Source organism: Scyliorhinus torazame, chromosome 6 (genome assembly GCF_047496885.1).
Source record: "Scyliorhinus torazame isolate Kashiwa2021f chromosome 6, sScyTor2.1, whole genome shotgun sequence".
Taxonomy (NCBI): domain Eukaryota; kingdom Metazoa; phylum Chordata; class Chondrichthyes; order Carcharhiniformes; family Scyliorhinidae; genus Scyliorhinus; species Scyliorhinus torazame.
In genome coordinates, this window is record NC_092712.1 from 303,872,117 (window position 1) to 303,898,784 (window position 26,668).

The 26,668-nt window shown below is 48.2% G+C and overlaps 2 protein-coding genes across 4 annotated transcripts in view; one reads left to right on the plus strand and one right to left on the minus strand.

Moving 5' to 3' along the window:
• Positions 1-26,668, plus strand: part of fyco1a (FYVE and coiled-coil domain autophagy adaptor 1a) — a 353,805-nt gene that overhangs the window by 158,809 nt on the left and 168,328 nt on the right. The window lies entirely within an intron of this gene.
• On the minus strand, positions 22,663-24,408 carry LOC140425549 (C-X-C chemokine receptor type 6-like). Its single transcript, XM_072509965.1, has 2 exons — positions 24,326-24,408; positions 22,663-24,017 (listed from the first exon to the last, which is right to left on the minus strand). The coding sequence occupies exon 2, from the start codon at positions 23,986-23,988 to the stop codon at positions 22,924-22,926; it is 1,065 nt and encodes a 354-aa protein (XP_072366066.1). The 5' UTR covers positions 23,989-24,017; positions 24,326-24,408; the 3' UTR covers positions 22,663-22,923.

Sequence of the window (26,668 nt, forward strand, 5' to 3'; positions counted from 1 at the left end):
CACTCTCAGGTTGGCAGGTTGTGACTAGTCGGGCACTGCAAAGATCAGTGCTTGAGTTGCAGTTCTTCACAATCTATGTCATGGTTTGGATGTGCAGATTAAATGTAATATTTCCAAGTTGCGGGTGATACAAAAGTAGGTGGAAATGTGAGTTGTGAGGAGGATGAAAAGAGGCTTTAAGGGGATCTGGAGAGATTTAGTAAGTGGGTAAGAACTTGGCAGATGGAATGAAATGGAGATGAGTGTGAGGTATTCACTTTTATGAGGAATGGAGGTACAGAGTATTTCTTAAATGGCGAAAGATTGGAACGCATCGATGGATGTGCAAAGGGACCTGCTCATAAGTCACTGACAGTTAACAGGCTGCAGGATATTCGGAAGGAAAATGGTATGTTGACCTTTGTCGTAAGGGGATTAGAGTACAGGAATAAAGGTGTCTTGCTTCAATTGCATAGAACCGTGGTTAGAATGCCCCTGGAATATTGTTTGCAGTTTAGGTCTCCTTACCAAAGGAAGGATATAATAGCCATAGAGGGAATGCAACCGAGGTTCATTAGGCTAATCCCTGGGGTGGCGAGACAGTCACATGAAGATTGTGGAGGCTGGGCCTATATTTCCTAGAGTTTCGAAGAATGAGATGTGATCTCATTGAAGCATACAAAATTCATAAAGAGCTAGACAGGGTGGATGTGGAAAGGATGTTTCCCCTGGCTGAGGCTTCTAGAACGAGGGGACACCGTCTCCGAATAAGGGGCTGAGAGGAGGAGGATTTTCTTTTCCCTCAGAGAGTAGTGAACCTTGGGATCCCCCCCCCCCCCCCGCCGGCAAAGGGCTGTGGAAGTTCAGTCAATGAGTATGTTCAAAACAGATCAATAGATTTCTAATTACTAACAGTATCAAAGGATGTGAGGATAGTGCAGTAAAGTGAAGTTGAGGTAGACGATTAGCCACAATCTTCTTGAATGACTGGACAGGCTCAAAGGGCTGACTGGCAAGCTCCTCCTATGTTCCTAAAATTTGATTCCAAGGAGAGAATTTCTGCCCCATTATTGGGATGAGAATGGAGGTCGGCAGCCACGTAATTTCACACTGCCAGTCGGCAAGCTGGTTTGCCAGTGCTATTCCACCACAGTTTAGCTGGTTTGGGCGGAACAGCTACCCACTTGCAAGCAGCAACTTTCCTGTCAAGATAATTTAAAGGCCAATTAAGACCAATTGTCAGAAGACAACTGAACCTTTGCTATCTGTCTGCACGCCTACTCTCCCCCCCCCCCCCCCCTCCCTCCTCTCCATGGCATCAGAAGCACAATAACTGCTGAGTGCAACTTCTCCCTCTCTCTCTGTCTCTCGCTCTCTCCCTCCCTTCCCGCCCCATCTCTATCTCTTAGCTGCAATGCATGAAGCTTTCTCCACGTTGGATTGCCTCCCATGGGCCATCCATCCTCAAAAGCCCATTTACCACCTGTAATTGGATGGCAAGAGCACCTTCTGTCTACTAATTGGCCGATTCCAGCATAATCACTGTTAACTTCGCGTCACAGTGCTGCGATCTTGATCCTGTCGCAGACTCGCTGGTGGCCTGTTATGTGCCTGAGTGGTCCAAGATTTGGCAGCAACCAAAGGAGGCAATGCGGGTCTCTCGCTGACCCGCCAACCAGCAGGTGAGACCCCTGTCGCCACCATAAAACTCCCTTTACAAAGTCGCACATTGGGGAGCTGGATTCCCCCCTGCTGTCTGCCCCAGGCAATGCTCAATGCCCTGCTGGATAGAGAATAATTGTCTCATTCCTTTGCACTGCGATAGACCTAAAGTGTAAGCACTTCTGCTCTGAGTCACAGTTCATTGATGCAAGCCCCACACTCAAGGAGCTGAGAGAGACAAACCAGGAGTGCACAAGGCAGGGACAACGGTGATTAGTCTTTATTTTTTGAGCAGTAACCTGATTTATCATCTCTTCTTTGTCGTAAATGCGGCACGGTGTTGTGGTGGTTAGCACTGTTGCCTCATGGCGCCAAGACCCGGGTTCGATCCTGGCCCCGATCACTGTCTGTGTGGAGTTTGCACATTCTCCCCGTGTCTGCGCGGCTCTCACCCCCACAACCCAAAGATGTGCACGGCAGGTGGATTGGCCACATTAATTGGGGGGAAAAAAACTATTCTTTGTCACTACCACTCAACTGCCAGTCTCAAAGACAATATGTGACTATTCACGTCTGTAACCAAAAATGCAAGACCTGAAAACTTCTAAAAGTGCAAACAGGGAACTTTCTGCAGGAGTACATTAGAAGAAAACAGCCAAGCAGCAACCATAAATAATAAACCAAAATGTGGCAAATTAAGTGCTTGATCGGTTGAAAATGGAAAATGGACTTGGAAGAAGTGCTGGACCCTGATTATATATTGATGTCTGGACTTACAATGTCTGACATGCTCTCCAACCACCAACCATCTACCAATATGGTGGACGGTGAAATTCCAGCCAGAAATGTGCACGACTTCTGTGGCGACCATGGAGTGAGTGGTCGCACCTTTGGTAGCCCCGTCTCGAGATGGAATTCTATGGCCCTTTATCATCCGAATTAAGGGGTATTGATTGGTGAAAGGTGCATGAGCACCGAGGGATAGTGGTGCTCCGTTGGTGAGTCCGGTTTATGGCTTACTTGACCAGTAGTGTGACAAGTAGTAGACAGCAGCTTGAGTGAGAGGGTATTCAAGCTGCGATACAAAAGAAGATGGCAGAGGGTGTTGGGGTGGCAGTGCCTGCCCAATGGCCTACTGAGCAACTGATGGAGTTCCTGAGTACAAAGTTCCAGTAGCAGAGACTGGAGCCCTCAGAGGACCTGGCAAAGGCGGTGGAGCCGCTGAGGGTGGTGATTGAGAGTGTGGAACAGAGGTTGGAGGTGCAGGGCCAGGCGCTCCAGAAAGTAGAGGAATTGGGGGCGAACATGAGGAATGTCTGGCCTCGATGGAGATCGAAATGGCGCTTGTGTTGGAAAGTCAAAAGAGGTTGAGGGAGAAGGCAGAGGACCTCGAGAATCGGTCAAGGGGAGAGAACCTACGGATTCTGGGGTTGCCTCAAGGGATCAAGGGAGCACAGGCCACAAAATATGTGGCGAACATACTCAAGAATTTGGTGGAGTCTTTGACCGTCCCCCTGAGGTGGATCGAGCGCACAGGGAACTGAGGACGAAGGAGGGGGGAGGCTCCAAGGTCTATGGTGGCACGGCTGCATCGCTTCCTTGACAAGAAAAAGATTTTGAGTTCGGCGAAGCAGCCAAGAAAGTGCACCTGGGAAGATAACAAGCTGAGGATTTACCAAAAGTTGGGAGCGGTGTTGGCCAAGAGGGGGGCCTGGTATAATTGCATCAAGGCTAGGCTGCCCTCTGCAAGGAAGGGGTGAAGTTTGGGGTGTTGTACCCCGCTCATTTGTGGGTCACAAATCAGAACGGGGAGTTTTATTTCGGCACATCAGAGGAGGTGGGAGAATTTATGAGAGACCATGGACAGGGTGGTGTGTGAGGACATTGAACTATGGAGATGTTAAGGTGGGGAATGTGTGTTTGTATGGTGGGCGGATGGGTGTGTTTAATGGTCACAGTTGTGGAGTGGGTGAGTGTGTTCTTCTTGACTTTTTTCTCTTTTTCACTGATTTTTGGGGAGTTATGGGTGAGGGGTTGTAGGAGGAAGAGGGTTGGCCTCTAGCAGGGGCCACCATGCTAGCTGGTTGTCTAGTTAATGGGAGTGAAATGGGGATTCAAGTTGTGGAGGGTGTGGGGGGGGGGGATGGTTGGGTTTCTTTTGTTATTGTTTGGAGGGGGGTAGGGGAGGAAGGCTGACGTGTTGGTGTGGCGCATTTGGGAAGAAGGAGATGGCGGCAGACATCTTGGGGAGGGCCCGAGGGTGAGTGAGGTGTGAACCTGGGGGAGCTGGTTGAAGAGGGATTATGATTGACCGGCGAGGGCAGGGGAGTCCCCTAACCTGGTTGATTCCGTGGATCTAAAGGGGCTTGAATGGCTCGGTCAAAAGGTTTTTGCTCATTTAAGGAGCTTGAAGGCAGACGTTGTGTTTTTGTAGGAGATATTACCTGAAGTTGGGGACCAGACAAGCCTGAAGAAGTGCTGGGTGGGGTAGGTGTTCCACTTGGGGTTAGATATGATGACAAGTGGGGTGCCAGTGTGATTAACAAACGAGTGGCCATTGAGGTGGGCAGTTTTGTGATGGATCCGGGGGGGTGGAAGGTTTGTGATGGTGAGTGGGATGCTGGGGCAGACATCCTTGGTGCTAGTGAATGTATATGCCCCAAATTGGGATGATGTGGCTTTTGTGAGGCGGGTCTTAGCGCAGATTCTGGACTTGGACATGAACTGGCTGATTATGGGGGGTGAATGTAATGCATTCCTGAATCCAGTGTTAGATTGGTCGTGCCCTAGGTCCTGGAAGCTTTTGGTGATGGCTGAGGAGTTGTTGGGGTCTATGGAGCTTAAGGGTGTGGTGGACCAGTTTGAGAGGCCAAGGGCGAAGTAGATTTTGTTTTTTTGGCACGGGTGTACTCCCGTATTGATTTCTTTTGTTTTGGACAAGGCGTTGGTGGCGGGGCTGGCAGGGTCGGAGTACTCGGTGATTGTGGTCTCAGACCTCATACCGCACTGGGTGGATTTGCAGGCAGTGCAGGAGGGGACCCAGTGGTCGCAGTGGAGGCTGGATTTGGGGTTATTGGCGGACAAGGGGCACGAAGGTGAGGGTGAACATCTGGGATCATGTGGAGCTGAATAAGATGGGGTAGGTTTCGGCCTAAAGCTTTGGGAGGCATTGAAGGGGGTGATGGGTGGAAAATCTGTTTTGATTTGGATACGATCGGTCGAACGGGCAGAGAGGGTGAGGTTGGTGGAGGACATCTTGAGGGTGGATCGGAGATATTCGATGGTGCTGGATGGGCATTATTAAAGGAGGGTCAGATTCTTCAGATTGGGTTTGGGCTTGTATCTACGGGGAAGGCGGTGGGATAACTGCGTGGAGCAAGGGGGGGTGATATATGAGTATGGGGAGAAGGCGAGTAGGATGCTGGTATATCAGTTGAGGAAGCAGGTGTCAGCAAGGGAAATTGGGAGGTGAGAGTCTAGAGGGGTATGGTGGTATCGGAGCCAGGGGAGGTAAATGGGGTCTTTGAGGCTTTTTATCGGCATCTGTATGGGTCAGAGGCCCCAGCGGGGGATGAAGGAATACGACAGTTTCTAGATCAGTTGGAGTTCCTGAGAGTTGAGGAGGTTATGGACTGTGTTGGGTCGATGCAGGCGGGGAAGGATCCGGGCGCCGACGGGTCCCCAGTCAGGTCTTATAAAAATTTTGGGATGGACCTGGGGCCCTGCTGGTGGAGATGTCTAATGAGCCTTGGGTGAGGGTGAATGCACCTACCCCCCAACGCTGTCTCAGGCCTAGATTTTGCTTGCCCTAAAGAAGGATAAGGACCCGGAGCAGTGGGTGTATCGTCCGATCTCGCTGCTCAATGTAGCTGTGAAGGTGTTGGCGACGCGGATAGAGGAGTGTGTACCGGGGTGATAAGGATTTGGGCAAGGGTTTGTGGATTGGGTTTGTCTAAGGTGACCGCTCAAACTAATAAGGTCAGCGTGGGTATTTTGGGTTGCACCTGGAGACAAGGCAGGGGTGCCTGCTCTCCACACTGCCCTTTGCCTTAGTGATTGAGCCGTTCGCAATGGCGATCAGGAATTCAAGGGGGTGGAGGGGCATCACGTGAGGGGTGGGGATGGTTGAGCACCGGGTTTCGTTGTATGAATGTGAGGAAAAGCGAGGTGTTTCCAATCAATGCATGGCGGCAGGAGAGGAGGCTGGAGGATGATGCACGATCAATTGCACAAAGACTTGAGGTGGGTACAACTGAGGCTTTATTGCTCTAAGATGTGTGGCCTCTCACAGCAGCTGGCGAAATGGCTGCAACCTGGAGGACACACATATTTATACTCCACCTACTGGGCGGAGCCAGCAGGCAGGGACTACCAACGTACCTATAGTACAGGTCCTACCGTACATCACCTAATAGAGGTGCAGCAGTGGTTTACCACAGAGGAGCTGCTGTTTTGGTTGTTGGGGGCGAGTTTTCGCTACCTTAGGATAGATGTGGCGCATAGTTGGGCCCAGCTGCACAAGTTGTATTTGGCGCGGCTGGTGGAGGAAACGAAGGAGAACTTGGAGGTGGGATACGTTGGTGGGTCGGGTAGACAGTGAAGATCTTTTTTTTAATATAAATTTAGAATACCCAATTATTTTTTCCAATTAAGGGGCAATTTAGCATGGCCAATCCACCAAACCTGAACATCTTTGGGCTGTGGGGGTGAGATCCATGCAGACACGGGGAGAATATGCAAACTCCACACGGACAGTGACCCGGGGCCGGGATCGAACCCGGGTCCTCAGTGCCGTAGGTAGCAGTGCTAACCACTGCGTCACCGTGCTGCCCCAACAGTGAAAAAGATGATGGTGCTGCCAAAGTTTTTCTTTGTGTTCAAAAACCTCCCAATTTCCGTTTCCCAAGTCCTTTATTAGGCAAGTGAACGGTATGATTTTGAGGTTTGTGAGGGCGGGGAAGGCCCCACGGGTTGGGAAGGAGCGATGGGTTGGGGGGAGGGGGGCAGTTTGGGGCAGATTGAGGCGGCCTCGTGTAAAGGGACCAGTTTGAGAGCACTGTTATTGGCACCCCTTCCACTCTCGCCACTCAGGTACTCCACGAACCCAGTGGTGGTATCAGCACTGAGAGTGTGGAACCAGTGTAAGCAACACTTTGGTTCGGAAGACTTGTCTTTGTGGGCGCCGATCTGTAATAATCATAGGTTTGCGCCAGTGGGGCTGGACCCAGGTTTCGGGGTAGAGGCAGATAGGGATAGAATGTTTCAGGGATTTATTCATTGGGGAAGTGTTCACAGATCTGGAGAAGCTAGAGGGGACATATTAGTTACTCGAGTGGAATGGATTTAGGTATCTGCAGGTGAGGAACTTTGCAGGAAGGAAGTGCCGTTGTTTCCGAGACTGCCGCACCCGTGCTGCAGGATAAGTTTCTATCCGAGGATGAGATTAGGGAGGGCAGAGTGGCAGACGTGTATGGGAGGTTGATGGAGAGGGAGACCTACCCGTGGAGGAGATTAGGCGCAAGTGGGAGGGGGATCTGGGAGTTGAGGGTTGGAGTGTGGAGGGAAGCTTTACGGAGGGTGAATGCGTTCTCGTCGTGTTCGAGGCTAAGCCTTATTCAGTTTAAGGTGCTGCACAGAGCCCACATGACGGTGTTGAGGATGAGACAATGCTTCTCGGAAGTGGAGAATAGGTGTGGACGGTGCGCATGAGGGCCAGCGAACGATGTTCATATGTTCTTGGCTTGCCCAAAGTTGAGGGGATTCTGGAAGGGCTTTTTGGAGATTATGGCCAAGATTTTGGGGGTGGAGATGCTCCGAGTCCGGAGGTGGCGAAATTTGGAGGATCCGGGAGTGCAGGTGGGGAGAGAAGACGATGTTTTGACCTTTGCCTCCCTGATAGCCCGGAGACGGATTTTGTTGTGCTGGTGGGGACACGGAGCCACCGAAGGCCGGAGTATGGCTGAGCGACTTGGCATCATTTCTGCAGCTGGTAAAGATCAAGTTGACCATTCGGGTGCCGGAGGATGGGTTCACTTCGAGGTGGAAGCAATTTATTAACATCTTCAAGGAAGATTAAGTCATCAAGTCATCAGCGAGGGGGAGGTGTGTGATGTTGGGTTTGGATTGGTTTGGTTGTGGTCTCTGGTTGGGGGGGCGGGGGGGGGGGGGGGGGTGGAATAAGAAGACGCATGCTGGGGTGATGGGCGGGTGAATGGGTGGTATCTGAGGGGAGGGACGCGGTTTGTGGCCTGCTATGGTGGTCGGGGCTAGTATTTCCGCTGTCCTTTTGGTTTTGACGTTTTGTGTTTGTAAATATTTTAAAATGTTTTCAAAGAAATAAGAAAGTTACATGCACCTCCTGCCTGTTATATTGGAGGCTTAGAGAGGCCGCTTAGCACCTGAAAATGGACACTGTGGGCGGGATTTACCGGCTGTTCACACCAACGGGGTATTCCAGCCCCACGCTGGCGCAGTTGACAATGGCGGGATCAGCAAACCCGGCAGGTCGCCCGACTTCCCCGCCGGAAAAGACTCGGTCGGTCAATCCCGCCCAGAATATCCAAATTTCTCATCCATGACTCCTATAGGCCATCACCTTATTATTAATGGATCACTTATTCGTTCCAAAACTAAATTCTACAATTTCTGCTGGCAACATCTCTCTCTCTCTCTCTTTCTTTCCATATCCCATCCATTGATTATAATGTGCAGACTATCATCGAGATGTGAGATTTCCGCACAAGATGGGCGATTCTCTGAACACTGGCAGCAAAGATCCTGCTGAGCTGCAGGCGTATGCAGCACACAGCAATCTGGAAAGTACTGAACTGGCTGGCTGCTCACAAGTTCTTCCTAAAATTGCAGGGTGCCACAAACTGAATTGAGCAGACCATGCTCAACAAAGGAAATTGAGGGGTACCATTTGCTGATTGTGTTTGTCAAATTTACCCTCTAGATTAGAATCGAAGGTAGAGAGCATCAACAAAGTGTGAGACAAAGTTCATTTGTCGGAAGTGAGAAAGGTGTTCACGTTCAACAGCCAGTGATGTGGTTAAAAACGAATGATAGCTAGTTGAAATGAATGTCTGCTTTACTTGTTTAAAAGCTAATAGCACTATTTAAAGGAGGCTCTAGGATTAGTTATTTCTGCCTTTTCTCTTGTTCTATAAATTTAGCTTTCTTAGTACAGTACTACGTTGTGGCAGAGTGATCCAAAATCAAGCCCATCGCATTGTGAACTATGGCGTAGAATCAGAATAATACACCACTCAAGGAGGCCATTTGAAACTTCGCAGTTGTGCTGGTTCATTAAAAGAGCAATCTGATTTGTTCCGTTCCTTGGACATTTTTATCCTCCAAATAATTTTACCATTTTCTTTTAAAAGTTTTATTACTGAACCTACTTCCATCACCCCTTTCAGGAAGTGGATTCCAGATCATAAAGCTTGCCAGCTGGGATTTTCCATTTGCAAATTGTGATTTCCGCCATCCTGCACATGCATGAAATCTGGCGTGATTTCCAGTTTTCCAGGAGCAACACCTCCAAGATGATAACCCACCTTTGTACCTCCCGCCTGGCCTCCAAAATCCACTCCTCCAACTCCCGACTGTAAACCTGTCTTTGACACAATTGATACAATCCTCCTTTAACACCTTTCCATTCTTATCTAATCTTAAACGGAGAATCACTTGCAATGGTTCCTTTTCCCAATCTCTCACTGTTACTTTTTTATAATTAAAAAAAATATTTTTATTGGAGTTTTGACATTTCATATCATATGCTACACAAGACAAAATCAAAACGTGTATCTGCAAGAATTTACAGCATCTGTAGTTTGAGCTATTTTACATAAAATGTGTCCTCTCGATACGTGGACCATGTCATATCAGCTGCCATATCATCCAAAAGGCTGGTGGTGACGAGACCGGGAGCCATTTTACCCAGGCTCGCCAAAACTTCCTTTGGCCTCATGAAAGTCTTTGTTGTGGTCATCCCGTTTCTGTACATGGGCACTCAGATCAGCAAGAGCTTCGCCTCGCTACTGGAGGAGCACGACATCTTTGTCCCAATCGATGGCGATGATGATGATTAACTGATTAACCAGCTATGGTCAAAAGGTAATCGAGTAAGATACAGGCAAAGGTAATTTACAAAGAAAATGCTGCTGGCCGCTTGCTGGGCCAGACCGTGACCTGCCGTATGCCCGCTCGGTCGTATGGGGCCAGTAGTTGGTAGTGCTTCCCTGAGAGGGAGCTTTTATATACTTATGGGGGGTCGGGGCCCTGTTTGGTTGCCCTCAGCGGGCAGCCATTATTGTTGTGCGGCTTACCCACCCACCCTGGTTGTGTCCTAGCACTTAGCCATGCTAGAGGGGGGAGGGGCTTGATGGCTGGATGCCCTCTTTCTTTTGTTGCCCTGTGTCCCTTGAGGCTCTCTCTTCTACCAGCCCTGCATTTCCCTTTGGTGATTTTATTAACCCCCCTCCCCCTACTCTTTCCCTCCTTACTTTACTCGACGCTGGTTACAGACAGGTACTGGAGCAAGTTGGTGAACAGCCTGCATGTTTTACATTGGGTGGTGCTGCCAAATGGCAGCCATGTGGGAGTCTCTGGCGGGCGATCAGGGAGGCAAAAGCCAGGGCGTCAGCCCTTCTCCCCATGAAAAGCTCTGGCTGTTCTCATACCCCAAAGACCGCCACCAACGGGCAAACTCCACCCTCACCCCCATAACTCTGGACATAACTAACTGTGCACCACCATAAGTTACTTTAGGCTCAGCCCTACGCACATGGAGGTGAAGTTTCACATGTGCAGTGCTTCAGTCCAGAGTCCTTCCCCTATCCCCCTGCCTAGTTCTTCCTCCCATTTCTCTTGTCTCGTCCAGGAGTGAGTGCGGCTCTTCCAATAATCGTCCGGACATATCCGAACAGTCTCCTAGTTCATCCACAGTCAGTGGTCTGTCTAGTAGTGAGTACCCTGGTGTCTGGGGTGGGGGAAGGTCGGCATTTCGTTGCGGAGGATTTTTTTGACCTGGTTATATCTTGGCGGCACGTTAGCACAGTGTTTAGCACTGCTGCTTCACAGCGCCAGGGTCCCAGGTTCGATTCCTGGCTTGGGTAACTGTCTGCGGAGTCTGCACGTTTTCCCTGTGTCTGCATCAGTTTCACCGTGTGCTCTGGTTTCCTCCCACAATTCCCAAAATATGTGCTTGTTAGGAACTTCAGGTCACTACCCTGTCTTCTATGTACATGTCTCTAACCGTCAGAGTCCCTTTGTCGTACCTCCACCTTTTAAAAAGCCGTCTGTTGTCGCAGGGGTGAACTTGTGATTTTTGCAGATGGGAGCCATGGTGGCAATTCGGTCAGACCGAAGGGTGTCGCATTTGGTTCCACGTTCCAAGTGTGGCTACTACCATTGGGCTATTTGTCTATCTGGAGGCGGAGGGGGGGGAAGTTCTTGACCCATCACGCACCCTTTCTGTGTTAGCCACCCACTGGTAGAACTGGAGGTTTCAGAACTGGAGGTTTGAGAGGGCTAAGCCTCCCACGTTACGTTTGTAACCTGAAAAGGCTCCGAACCCCTTCAGGAGCTTTGTTATTCCTTCCATGCTGGCCAGCGGATTTGAGATGTAGAAGAGCAGGTAATCCGCATAGAATGAGACTCTATGCTCTCTGTCTGCCCTTCGAATGCCTCTGCACCCCTTCGCCACTCTGAGGGCGATTACGAGTGGCTCAATCGCCAAGACAAATGATGTCAGGCCAGTGGCATCCCTGCCTCTGTGCAGCTGGAAGTATCCAGAGCTTTTGATGTTTGCCCGCACGCAAACATGCATGGGAGTGCTGTTTAGTAGTTTCACCCATGAGGTGAACCCCAGCCCAAACCCAAATCGTTCCAGTATCTCAAAGAGGTACCTCAATCGATCCTGTCGAAGGGCTTTTCTGCGTCCAGGGAGATGATCACCTTCAGTGTTCTCTCCCCAGGTGGGGTCATGATCGCGTTCAGCAGGCGCATGATGTTCACTGTTAATTGTCTGCCTTTGACAAAGCCCGTCTGATCTTCCGCGACTACCTCCGACACGCAGCTCTCCAGGCGCCTCGCCATGCCTTCGCCAGGATCTTGGCATCAGTATTAAGGAATGAGATGGGTCTATATGACCCACAGTCCATTGGGTCTTTGTCCTTTTTGGGATTCAGTGATATTGAGGCCTGAGTCAGCGTTGGTGGTGGGGTTACCCTTGATAGTGAGTGAGTGGGTGAACATCTCCCGCAGCTGTGGGGCCAGTGATGGCACAAATGTTTAGTAGAAATCTGTCGGGAATCCATCCGCCCCCAGCTGCCTTCCCTGCCTGCATGGAGTTATTGCTCGCCATGGCTTCAATAGTTTCCATGCCCTATAGACATGATTATTCCACACCTCCTGGTTGGCCAGCCGCTTAAATTCTATGCCAATCCAAAATACTACTGCTTGTTTTCATACTCTTGCCAAGTCCCGTTCACTCATCATCCCCTGTTTTCATAGAATTTACAATGCAGAAGGAGGCCATTCGGCCCATCGAGTCTGCACCAGCTCTTGGAAAGAGCACCCGACCCAAGGTCAACACCTCCACCCTATCCCCATAACCCAGTAACCCCACCCAACACTAAGGGCAATTTTGGACACTAAGGGCAATTTAGAATGGCCAATCCACCTAACCTGCACATCTTTGGACTGTGGGAGGAAACCGGAGCACCCGGAGGAAACCCACGCACACACGGGGAGGATGTGCAGACTCCGCACAGACAGTGACCCAAGCCGGAATCGAACCTGGGACCCTGGAGCTGTGAAGCAATTGTGCTTTCCACAAGGCTACCGTGCTGCCGCATCTACATTGACTCCTGGATCAAAGCGCCTCAGTTTTAAGATTCTCATCCTTAGTTTTCAAATCACTCAATCCCTCATCCCTCCATGTGTCTAATCACCTCCATCCCACAGCCAACCGAGGTGTTCCTTTAATTCTGGCCTCCTTCAACTTATGGCTGAGCCTTCATCTGCCAAGGTTCAATGCTCCAAAATGCCACCCCCCCCTCCTCCCGCACCACCCCGATCCACATTCCCCCAATTGCTCTGCCTCTCTACCTTTTGTTCTTTCTTTAAAACCTCCCTCTGTGACCAAGCATTTGATCATTCGCCCTAAACTTTCCCTGCATGGCTCAGTACCAATTGTTTCTTTATAAGCCTCCTGCAAAGTGCCTTGGAATGTTTTATGACATTAAAGGCGCTATATACGTACAAGTTGCCATTGTTGGTCATGATTTTGAGCACCTCTGTTAAATCTCCCCAAACCTTTTCTTTGCCAATCTGATTTGCTAATTTCTTAAATTCAGTGTTGTGACTGCATATGCAGTTTGACAAAAATCACCCATTTCAGCAGATTTTCAAGCCCTTTTATCAAAATATATATCTGTTAATCAAGTACTTCAGAGTTCTGACTCATCTTGTATTCTCACCTTGCACCAGTTATTGGTTTGCACTTTAACATTAAGTTGCCAGTGACTGTTTGTCATGACTTGCAAATGTCTCACTTCTTGTAACTTGTGGAGGCAATGTTTTTGTATCCTGAGTTACCAGAATGATAAATTCACCTTAATATACTGCATATAAAGTTGCCATAGTCCCAGATGACAAAAGGTTGCTTTCCCTTTTTGAAGGGGGGGGGGGGGGCTGACTGGTGGTGATTTAACCTCAGGATCACCACATCTCAGGCGAGGGGCAAGGTTGAGAAGGCGTGGCCTTCATGAGCCACTTCAGCCGGTACAGGAATTGAACCCGCGCTGTTGGCCCCATTCCGCATCACGAACCAGCTATCCAGCCAACTGAGATAAACCTGATGATGAGCCTCTGGAATTGGCCCAGAGAAACGTTGCAGCTCCAAATACCGGCGGGGGAACAGCAGGCTAGGTCACCAGAGTCTGTCGCCAGTGAAAAATGAAGGATGGAGGAATCATTCCACATTATGTCTGATGTTGGGACTCTAAAGTGTGAGTGGTTCGACGTCACCATTGGAAGGGTGGCGACCATCGTGGAAGCCCTGGTCCAGCAGTTTCTGCCAGATATATGATCAGACCTACACACCATCGCTGTAACCATGATTGGTAACCATTAGTGGCTGGGTGAGAGGAGGACAGGGCACCTCGGTCCCCCTCCAGGCACCCTTCTCCTTAAGATGTCAGGGAGGAGAACATCAGACTGGGGGCCTCCAGGTCACGGGCCTTCAAATGATACTCATCAAGGTAATCTCAGACAACAGGGTATAGCAGTCAGCAGACTGCCTCCGCTTTTGCTGCAGATGTAAGAAATACACAGACGTAGTGGTAGTATTCGAAAAATTAAGAAATACTGACAGCACAATAGTGGCACAGGTGTTCGCTCACTGTACATACTTTGTACTTATGTATTTTGCTTTTCTGCCTCAAAGTCTCAGCTATTGAATGGCTGTTCCATGTGATGCAGTGTTTCAAAGTCATCCGAGTGCAATAGATGTCCCCCTCCTTCCTCAAGTATTTCCCATTGTGTCCCTCAGGTCTGTGGTGTCTTGCTCAATCAACTTTTATATCCACAGAAGTGACAAGCTCCATGAAACTGGTAAATGGATAATTCATAAGTAAGACCAGCATAAGATGATCATATAATGTCACCTCGTGAGTACAGATTTTGGAAAAGAAATTATTATCCTGATGCTGTTACACTAATGTCTGGACATTATAGGGCAGTGTTCTTCAAACTTTTTTTCCGGGGACCCATTTTTGCCAACTGGCCAACCTTCGGGACCCAACCCGGCCGACCTTCACGACCCACGCCGGCCGACCTGCTTGACCCACCATTTTCTCTTACCTTGTTTGCTGCTGACAAAAATGGAGGAAATGGTTTTGGGTCCCTTTGGCCCTCGTACACGCTCTCCCAATGGAACCTGTTGGATGAAGGTGAAGCCTTCTGGTGTCGGAAAGTATGGAGTCTCCATCTGTCCAAAGTTCTGAATTATTTTCCTGTAAAATTTTATCAAATAAACCCCCCCTGCGAACCTTTTATAAAAAAATAAAATAAAATGAGTAAAATAAATGAAAAAAATGAATAAAACCTCCCCAAACTTGTAAAACAAAAAGAATAAAATAAATGAAAAAAATAAAAATTAAATGAATAAAATAAATGAATAGAAACCACTACAGAACTTGTAAAACAAAAAGCTGCAACCGTTAAAAAAATAGCGGCCGCACTGCGCATGCGTGTCCGATCATCATGCGCAATGCGGCCAAATTTTTTATTTAAATTGTTCGCGGCCACTTGCAGCCCGCATTATGAAAAGCCAGGGACTTGCGCAATCAGGAGTGCCGCGCGCGGACAACGGCTCCGCGACCCTCCCGACACCCACCCGCAACCCACCCGCGGGTCGCGCCCCCGACTTTGAAGAACACTGTTATAGGTCATAAATATGACCCTCCTTAAAGTCATTCCAACCAACATTTCAATGGCCTCCATGTAATGACTGCCAGGTTTGGGCATAGGTTACAATGTAAGTAATCTCAGGGAACTTAGCCTTTTGTGTTAGCTTGTAGTATTATGTTATGACCACGTTTACAGGGCGGCACGATGGCGCAGTGGCTAGCATGCTCGGGTTTGCTCCGGGCCCCGGGTCACTGTCTGTGTAGAGTTTGCACATTCTCCCCGTGTCTACATGGGTCTCACCCCCACAACCCAAAGAAGTGCAGGGTAGGTGGCTTGGCCACGATAAATTGCTCCTTAATTGGAAATTCTTTTTTTTTAAATGACCATGTTTACAGGTAAACGGTACCACTATAATAGTTCCCGTGCTCTACCTGCATGATGCAGAGCATCTGACCTAGTTAGCACTTGGTAACTCTTGAAGTGCCTGCTAGATGGCTGCGACTGCGATGTTGCAGGTGTGTGCCTCGCCTCTTGATACAAGCCTGTGATATATGAGGATGCTAGCTACACCTGAAGGTCTGACTAGTGTGGCTTGATCTAATTTCTGTGCTAGTTCTCATAAGGGCACTTGACTTGGTTATCTTTTTTTATCCAATTAAAGGGCAATTTAGCGAGGTGACGAGGCGAGGTTGGAGAAGAAACATGGTCAGGGGCGAAGAAAGGGGCCAGGTCTTGGATGGGCCAGGTATAGGGTGAAATGAATGGGGGTAGAGCCAAAAGGGGAGGATGGCAGATTGTAGAGGGGAATGGAGGCGTAAGCCCCTGCAAGGGCTCAATGGACTGGTGAAAAGATCTTGGGTCTTTGCACACCTTCGGAGCTTGAAAGCGGAGGTGTTCTTTCTGCAGGCGATGTTCCTCCGCATGAAGGACCAGGTTAGGCTGAGGAAGTGGTAGGTGGGTCAGGTTTTCCTCTCTGGGTTTGATTCAAAGTTGCGGGAGGTGGCAAATTTGATGAGTAAGAAAACGGGGTTTGTGAGCGCGAAGGATGTGAGGGACCCAGGTGGGAGATACGTGGCTGTGAGTTGGGTATTGGAAGGGATGCGCTGGTGTTGGTGAATGTGTATGCACCAAATTGGTATGATGTAGGTTTTATGAGAAGGTTGCTGGCAGCGATCCCGGATTTGGCCACGCACCAGTTGATTTTGGGAGGAGATTTTAATTGTGTCCTAGAACCGAGGGTAAATAGACCGAGCCCCAGGTCAATGGGTAGGATACAAATGGCAAAAGAGCTGGATGGGGTTTTTGGAAAAGATGGGTCTGGTGGACCCGTGTAGCTTCAAGAACCCAGGGCGAAGAGAGTATTCCTTATGTTCCACAATTGAATTTTTTGTGGTGAGCCGGGAGGCTTTGGTTGGGGTGGAGGGGGCAGAGTACACGGGGATAGTTATCTCGGACCATGTGCCCCATTGGCTGGAGACTCAGCTGAGATCGGGACGGGAGCAGAGGTCAGGGTGGAGGCTCGATTCGGGGTTGTTGGCAGAAAGAGGGTTTTATGACAAAGTGCGGGCTGTGATTAAAGATTATGTAAAATTGAACCAAAACGGGGAGGCGTCGGTGGCCACATTTTGGGAAGCGCTAAAAGCGGTGGGCCGAGGGGAGATTATCTCCTTCAAGGCACATGCAGATAGGGATAGGAGGGAAGAATCTGAACGGCTAATGAACGAGATAGTGGAGGTAGATAATGAGTACGCGAGGGTGCCCACCACAGAGGGATTGGCGATGAAGAAAGTATTACAGGGGCAATTTGATATGCAGAGGAAGGGGAGGCAGTAGGCCAGCTGCGTAGGGCAAGAGGGGTGCAGTACGAATACGAGGAGAAGGCGAGTCGAATGTTAGCGCATCAGCTACGGAGGCAGGCCGCGTCGAGGGAAATATTAAAGATACGGACTAGGGCAGGGGATGTGGTGTCGGAGCTGGGGAAGATAAACGAGGCGTTTAGGGATTATTGTAAGGAGCTGTACAGGGTGGACCCAGTGGGTGAAGAGGTGGCATTGGACGATTCTCAGACGAACTGGAGTTTCCACAGTTGGAGGAAGAGAAGAGGCAGGCGCTGGAGGAACCCCTGGGGCTGGGGCAGATATTGGACTCTATAAGGGGTATGAGGTCGAGGAAGGCCCCAGGGCACAATGACTACCCGGTGGAATTTTATGAGGAGTTTGCAATGTACCTGGCACCACATCTCTTGGGGGCATTTAATGAGGCATTAGAGAAGGGGGAGCTGCCGGAGATGATGATGAAGCCAACGATGACATTAATACCAAAAAAGGGGAAGGACCCGTTGGAATGTGTGTCATATAGGTGGTCGCAAAGGCCTATATCATTGTTAAATACAGACGTGAAAGTGCTGGCTAAATTGGTGGCGGGTAGGATGGAAGGTTGTGTCCCCGGGGTGGTTGCGGAGGATGAAACAGGCTTCGTAAAGGACAGGCAGCTTTCTAGCAATATAAGGAGGCTGTTAAATGTGATTGTGATCCCGTCAGGGGATCAGGTACCAGACGTAGTGGTGTCCACGGATACGGTGAAGGCAATCGAACCAGGTGGAGTGGCGGTACCTGTTTGAGGACTTGGGAAGATGTGTTTTTGGCCAGACGTTTGTGCCAGAAGATGGCACCGAGGACAAATGTGTGGACCAATGACATGGGTTCATGGAACTTTGAACTACACCACAGTGGAACAAGGCAGGGGTCGCCGCTGCTATTTACGCTGGCTATAGAACCTCTGGCTTCTCTTAGAGGGTCGGCAGAGTGGCAAGGGATTACGGGGGGGACGAAGGGAGCATCGAGTGTCGCTCGATGTGGATGACCTACTATTGTATGTTTTGGACCTGCTGGAAAGCGTTGAGATGATCACGGGCCTGTTGGGGAAGTTTGGGGCATTCTCAGAATATAAGTTAAATGTAGGGAAAAGCGAAGTGTTCCCTGTGAATGAGTTGGGTCAGCGAGCCAATTTAGGGGGGTTGCCTTTTAAGGTGGCCACAGACAGATTTAATACTTGGGGATTCAGGTAGTGAGGGAATGGGCGATGCTACACAAATGGAATCTAATAAAGCTGGTGGAGTAGGTTAGGAAGGATCTGAAGAGATGGGACATGCTGCACTTGACTTTGGCAAGGAGGGTCCAAGTGATGAAGATGAACATGCTGCCGAGGTTCCTACTCATATTCCAAACACTCCCGATCTTTATACCGAAGGCTTTCTTTCGAAAACTGGACACAATTATTATGGACTTTGTATGGGCTGGGAAGGTGCCAAGGTTTAAGAGGACCTTGTTAAGATGACCTTGGCAGAGGCAGCAGGGAGGGTTGGCATTGCCGAACCTGCTACATTATTATTAGGCGGCGAACGTGGAGAAGGTGAGGCGATGGTGGGAAGGAGAGGGGGTAGAATAGGTTAGGATGGAGGAGGAATCCTGTAGGGGGTGCAGCTTAAGGGCTATGGTGACTGCAGTGTTGCCAATGGCGCCAAGCAGATACTCAGAGAGCCCAGTTAACGGTGAGGATCTGGAACCAGCTGAGGAAGCACGTTAGGATAGAGGGGATGTCGGTGTTAACGCCATTGTGTGAAACCACGGTTTTGAGCTGGGGGGGATAGATGGCAAGGATAGGAAGGGGAGAGAAGTGGGGCTTTGTATCTAGAAGAAGGATTTGCCAGTATGGATTGGATTGGATTTTGTTTATTGTCATGTGTACCGAGGTAAAGTGAAAAGTATTTATCTGCGAGCAGCTCAGCAGATCATTAAGTACATGAAAATAAAATAAATGAAATACATAATAGGGAAACAGAAGGTACACAATGTAACTACATAACACCGGCATTGGGTGATGCATACAGGGGGGTAGTGTTAATCAGGTCAGTCCATAAGAGGGTCATTTAGGAGTCTGGTAACAGCGGGGAAGAAGCTGTTTTTGAGTCTGTTCATGCGTGTTCTCAGACTTTTGTATCTCCTGCCCGATGGAAGAAGTTGAAAGAGTGAGTAAGCCGGGTGGGAGGGGTCTTTGATTATGATGCCCGCTTTCTCCAGGCAGCGGGAGGTGTAGATGGAGTCAATGGGTGGGAGGCAGGTTCGTGTGATGGACCGGGCTGTATTCGCGACTCTCTGATGTTTCTTGCGGTCTTGGGCCGAGCAGTTGCCATACCAGGTTGTGATGCAGCCAGACAGGATGCTTTCTATGGTGCACCTGTAAACGTTGGTAAGAGTTAATGTGGGCATGCCGAATTTCCTTAGTTTCCTGAGGAAGTATAGGCGCTGTTGTGCTTTCTTGGTGGTAGCGTCGACGTGGGTGGACCAGGACAGATTTTTGGAGCTGTGTACCCCTGGGAATTTGAAGCTGCTAACCATCTCCACCTCAGCCCCATTGATGCAGACAGGGATGAACAGCACTTTGCTTCCTGAAGTCAATGACCAGCTCTTTAGTTCTGCTGGCTTTGAGAAATAGATTGTTGTTGCTGCACTATTCCACGAGATTCTTTCTCTCCCTCCTGTATTCTGACTCGTCGTTATTCGCGATTCGGCCCACTCTGGTCATGCCGTCAGCAAATTAGTAGATGGAGTTGGAACCAAATGTTTCCCCTTTTTCACCCCCCGGCACGGTGGCACAGTGGTTAGCACTGCTGCTGCACACCGCCGAGGACCCGGGTTCGATCCGTGTGGAGTTTGCACATTTCCCCGTGTCTGCGTGAGTCTCATCCCCACAACCCAAAGATGTGCAGGGTAGGTGAATTGTCCATGCTTAATTGTCCCTTACTTGGGGAAAAAAGAATTGGGTACTCTAAATTTCTTTGGGCAGCACGGTAGTATAGTGGTTAGCACTGTGGCTTCACAGCGCCAGGGTCCCAGGTTCGATTCCCCGCTGGGTCACTGTCTGTGCGGAGTCTGCACGTTCTCCCCGTGTCTGCGTGGGTTTCCTCCGGATTCTCCGGTTTCCTCACACAGTCCAAAGATGTGCAAGTTAGGAGGATTGGACATGCTAAATTGCCCTTAGTGTCGAAAAAGGTTAGGAGGGGATATGGGGATAGTGTGGAAATGAGGGATTAAAGTGGGCCGGTGCAGACTCGATGTGCCGAACGGCCTCCTTCTGCACTGTATGTTCTATAGACGTTTGGAATAAAATACGTTTAAAAAAAGATCTTGGAAAAGTTAGAGATGGTAGTAAGTTTAAGTATTGAGCAAGGGTGGATGGAACAAGGACAAAAGGAAGGTATCTGATCGGGCGGGATATCAGAAAGGTTTAATGACGGAAGATAATCAAAGGGAATGGTGATGGGGCAACAAAACCTAGAAACAAAAGATGTGCCTCAAGAGGTGTGCTACTCTCTGAAAGAAAATATAAGAAAGAAACTGAAACAGGGAAAGAAAACAGATTTTAGGGCTGAAATTTTTAAACTCTATGCTGAGTCCAGAGATTGCCAACTCAAAAGATGAGGTGCTGTTCCTCAAGCTTAACATTGTGCTTCACTGGAACAGTGTGACAGTCATACCCTCCAACACTGGCACACAGTGGTACTAGTGTGTACCATCTCTTAAGATTCACTGCAGCAAATGCTTAGGCACCACATTAATCATTAATTGAGCAATCATTAATTGCTCAAGGGCATTTAGGGATGAGCTTGCCAGCAATATTCCCATTCCACAGATGACCAAAAAAAAAAGCCATACAGACACAGGATTTTCCATGGGCTCATTCATTCATATAAACTGCGGAACCAGTCAATTTTCCTATGGTGCACCTTTGTGATGACGGTTTATTGGGATTTTTCCTTAAGACAGACCATGATCGACTGGCTGTTCACGTTAGCAGGATATTCTGGTCCCACGCCTGCACAGGGGTTTCCATGTGACGAGGTGTGCAGTCACTGGGAAATCCCATTGACAACGGTTGGGTCGGTAAATTCAGCTGGCGGGCAGCCTCCGCTGCCAATAAACACGTGGCGGGGTTGGTCAGCAAATCCCGCCCCAGATTTTTCAGTTGTTGCTGGCAGCTTGCTTCAAGTCCCACTGGTGGCACAGTGGGTTAGCCCTGCTGCCTCACGGCGCCGAGGTCCCAGGTACAATCCCGGCTCTGGGTCACTGTCCGGGTGGAGTTTGCACATTCTCCCCATGTTTGCGTGGGTTTCGCCCCCACAACCCAAAAAGGTGTGCAGGCTAGGTGGATTGGCCACGCTAGATTGCCCCTTAATTGGAAAAAATTAATTGGGTACTCTCAATTTATATTTAAAAGAAGTCCCACTGGTTGACTGGAATTTTGTTTGGTTTGTCTGGATATCACCAAATTTCATTTTGAAATTTACTTCTGCTCTTATTTGGGACAACGTTGATGCCATAGCTAACCTGCTCCTGAGCAGGAAGTCAGGCAGGCTTTGGTGATTCTATAACCCAGTGATAGAAAGGTGAACTTCTGGAGGGCTTCGAGTGGAGCGCAGCACGGTGACACAATGGTTAGCACTGCTGCCTCACCACGCCAATTACCCAGGTTCAATTCCAGCCTTTGGTCACCGTTTGTGTAGAATTTGCACGTTCTCCCCGTGTCTGCGTGGGTTTCCTCTGGGTGCTCTGGTTTCCTGCCACAGTCCAAAGATGTGCAGGTTAGGTAGATTAACCATGCTAAATTGTCCCTTAGTTTCTAACAGGTTAGGTTGTGTTATTGGGTTATGGGGATAGGGTGGAGGCATGGGCCTAGGTAGGGTGTTCTTTCAGAGGGTCGCTGCGTCTCGATGGGCCAAATGGCCTCCTTCTGCACTAGGAATTCTACGATATGACTGTTAATTATCAGTACATAAACAATGTGATCAGTGGAAGATTTTCCCCTAACCCGAATGCTTTCCACAATTATTCCCATATCTTGGCTCATCATAGATGATTCAAAGGCCACTGCAATATTTATGTTCCAGACAGCTCACCCGCTGACCTATTGGCATTCAGATACTAACAACCACAACACTATGGCCTGAATTCTGCACTCACCTCGCGTGTGCACTTAGTGGGCCCGGAGGCAATTGCAAAATGTGTTTCAGCCGGGATTGGCCCTGGAACACGATTTCACACTGGCTGACCAATTAACGGCGAGCCAGCATGAATGTCACATGTGCTGAGTAAGGCTCAATGCTGCCGGGGAGGGAGGCGCCGAGAAAAGGGAAGGGTGCGGGGCTGGCGTTTGTAATGGGCTCCCTCGAGGCAGGCAGCCACTCTGGAGATGTCTCGGGGAGCTGCAGACCTCTACCAGCTAAATTCTGATGAAACATCCTGGCCTTGGTGAACTATTATAATGCACGGTTGAATCGAGGATTATTGGCTGTCAAAGCCAGAGCTATTATCCTCCTACCTGTCACCTGTTTCTGTGTGCTAAAGGCCAAACAGTTGGGCTGTGTTCACTTCTCTACCTTCCTGTTGTGACATGGTTCAATTGCACACAATTTACAGCACAGAAACAGGCCATTTGGCCCAAGAGGCCTATACTGGTCTTATACCCTACACCCGTTGAACAGAGTTTTAGATTTATACAAGGCTGAACAAAGAAACTTAGATTTTTTTAAATACATTTTATGGGAAAAAGCTTGTCATTTTTTTGCAGAATTACATATTCCTGCTTAAACAAATGAAACAATATTTTACACTCGCAAACAGTAAGCAATAAATGTATACAGCATGGAATCAAAACTGATCCAGGAGGTTCATGTTCAAACCTCTGTTCATCTGCTAGAACGCATCAATAAATCAGAGAAAATCCAGAATAAATTGGTAAAAGCAGCCATTTGTGCATTGCTTCAAAGTGAAATTATATAATTTACAATTATAAATCCTTATTATTTTACAAAGGATACATAGTTGCTGTTTCAGATACACCCGATTCTAGCCGTGATGTGTCGCACTCAGTTTTCAGATACCCAGCCAATTGTTTTTGACTGATACATCCAGTATCTTTTAAAATCTTCAGAAAACTATTTCTAAATTTCACTCCAAGAAATACATAAAGAATAGGATTGAGACAACAGTGTATGTATGCAATACTCTCTGTTACAATAATTGCATAGTGTACATTTGTGGTGTATTCACAACTAGCGATTTCTTGCCTGATGATCTGTACAGTTCCCATCAACAAGACAATGTTGAATGGCAGCTCACAAATCACGAATGCAACTACAACTGCAAAAATAATCTTTAAGGATTTATGCTTCTGAAACCTCTTGGCTTGGAGCAAAGTTTTTGCAATGACTGAGTAGCAAATGCTCATGGCCACAAAGGGTATCAGAAATCCCACTGCTATCTGAGTTACATGCACTACCAATTTAATTACGTTGCTTGATTTGGGAGGATACATCATATTACAAGTAATTTTAGGCAATAGATCAGTTTTGGTTGCTTCACTTAGTATGAATTCTGGAAGAGCTAGCATGATTGTAAACAACCAAACTCCTCCACAAATGAACATACTGTTAATTTTGCTAGTTTTATTTCTGAGCATTTTTGTTGCTTGAACAATGGCTTTATACCTGTTGACACTCACACAGGTGAGTATCAGCATACAGCTGTAGAAGTTGACAGTGTATGCCCCATTCACAAGTCGGCACATAAAAGTTCCAAAAATCCATCCAGTGTATGCATCGACTGCCCAGAATGGCAAGGTGCAGAGGAAGAGCAGGTCAGCAATCGCCAGATTCACCATGTAGACATCGGTCACGGTCTTCAGCTTCTCATAGTAAACATATACCACAATGACCAAAGAATTCCCAAGCAGCCCTGCCACGAAAACGACTGAATAAAAACAGGGCATAAAAACCTCTTTGAAATCTCCAACTTTGGTATTCTCACAGAAACTTGGAGTCACAGTAAAGGGCAGTGTGAGGTTTTCATCATAGTATACGTAGTCTTCCATAATTGGAGACCAGGGACTGCAAAATACACCTGTAATAAAGCACAGGACCTTGTGATGTATGGAGATAAGACTCTGATCTGCCTGCTCTACAATTATCTTAATTAATAAGAAATAAAATTAGGATTTATTCAAATAATCTGATGGTATATGATAACCCTAACAATGCGGCATGATCTCTCAAATATAATTCTTATAAAGGTGCTTTGTCTTTGTTTTGCCATCTTTCAAATCAAAGAAAGAAAATGCTCGTCATAGTCATATTTTAACATTCCAAAAATCAATCTTAATGCATACTTTTTAAGAATCAATATTAAAAGTAATCTACGTGAAAACTTACCACAATTCGGGGAAATTCTGCAATTTCAGTATCAGTAGCTGAGACTGTCAGACTTTGTGATTTTAGGACACCTCACTGCTGATTGTTGCAAGTAATTTTAAACCAAACCGAGAGGTGACTATCTTTGATGTGTTGAAGCTCAAGGATGTAACAGCTGCTTTTAGAGTACATTTCCTGTTGCTCTGCTGTCACAAATTTGATTTTTGAATTGATATGTATCTATTGGCACTGCATCTTTCATTAGTTCCAATTACGCAACTTTGCATTCTACAGAACGGTGGAACACAAAGCTCAACCCCACCCCCAATCAAGCCACTCTTGGAAAGAACTATCTAATTTGTCACATTGAAAGTGCATTGCCCACAGCCCTGCAAATTTCTCCCCCTCTGTTATTAGACACATCCCCTACCATCCCGCCTCCCGCTGCCTGGGGAAAGCGGGCAGCATAATCAATGACCCCCCTCCTCCACCCGGCTTACTCACTCTTCCAACTTCTTCCATCGGGCAAGAGGCACAAAAGTCTGAGAACACGCACAAACAGATTCAAAAACAGCTTCTTCCCCGCTGTTACCAGACTCTTAAACGACCCTCTTATGGACTGACCTGATTCATACTACACCCCTGTATGCTTCACCTGATGCCGGTGTCTATGTATTTACATTGTGCACCTTGTGTTGCCCTATTATGTATTTTCTTTTTATTTTATTTTCATGTACTAAGTAATCTGTTTGAATGCTTTTCATTGTACCTCGGTACACGTGAGAATAAACAAATCCAATCCAATCCAATCCTTTTATGCAGTGCATTTTGAATTGCAACAACTTGCTGAATTTTTTTTAAAGGCCTTCTTTTGTCAACTACCTTCAATCTGTCTTCCCTGGTTACTGACGCTTATGCCATATGAAATTTAATAAGGCCCACAAATGGGAGCAGGAATTTGAATGCTCAGTTAACCCAGTCCCATACCTTGCAGTGCAGGCAGCAGGCAAACAGGCATGCTATGCTATTCGTTGAGTGACTGCACACCTGGGCACAGGGTACACAATTGTGAGAGGTTAGCACCATTTAATGCTAGTCTGCATACTTCAAATCAGCCTGCCCCTCATAAAGGGAAGCTGCATTTTTCTGAAACGGATGCTTGAGGTTGCTGAGTAAGAGTGACTGAGCAGGAATGACACTAAATATTGTGAAACCGGGCTGGAATGCCTGCTCCCATGTTGGCAGACACAGAGCTAGAAGCCTTAGTGCAGAAGGTGGACATGAGGAAAGAGCTGCTCCATCCACAGGACACCAGAAAACCACAGGAAGTTCACTTAACTCACAAGTGGAAGGGGCAGTATGGTGGCACAGTGGTTAGCACTGCTGCCTCACGGCGCCGAGGTCCCAGGTTCGATCCCGGCTCTGGGTCACTGTCCGTGTGGAGTTTGCACATTCTCCCCTATTTTGCGTGGGTTTCACCCCCACAACCCAAAGATATGCAGGGTAGGTGGATTGGCCACGCTAAATTGCCCCTTAATTGGAAAAAATGAATTGGATACTCAATTGTTTTTTAAAAATATCATGCTGTCCCAGATAACCCCCGCGAGACTTGAGAACGTTCCCACCCCTTTGGACACCTGACCCTTTGATGGATCTCTTCAGTCTTGTCTCACACAGGCAGATAGATGGGTGTTCTGAGACTCCCTGAATCCCACATACTTGATCGCAGCTATGGACAGGCACCCTTCCTCAATCCTCACATTGGACAATACCCACTCAGAACTCAACTTTGCCGAGCACAGAAGGTCATTGAACCTTTTCCGGTACGGATCCACATGCGCCAGACCAGGTTATGCCACTGACCTCAGCTGCCACCTCTGCCCAAGCCTTCTTGGTGAGGTGGAGTGACCTCCTCCTTCTATCCCTCATCATGAGGATGTCCTCCTGGCTGTCACCGCCTCCACAAGGACTCGTAGAAATCGTCGGGAGACATGCGGGAGCTTGCTGGCCACCTCAATTTCCCTCCTATCTGATGTACCTTCCTGCTACTGCCATTTGCTCCCTCTGGCTCTTCCATTGTTTTCAGTGGCCACTGGGAGCTGCCTTTAAACTTCAGGCTGGGCCGCAATTGGACCTGGCACCCACTGCATACCCTCCCCCGCCGGTGTCTCTGATCCAAAGCAGACGGAATTCATGCTGGCTGCCACTGAAATGTCCAGCTAGAGTAATATTGCAATCTTCATCTGATCTCGAGCGTGACCTAGAAACACGGCTGCTTCTGGTCCTGCCCATTGTCGCACATGTAATTCAGGCCCGTATTTTAACATAAGGACATAAGTAATAGGAGCTAGGGCATGTGTTAAT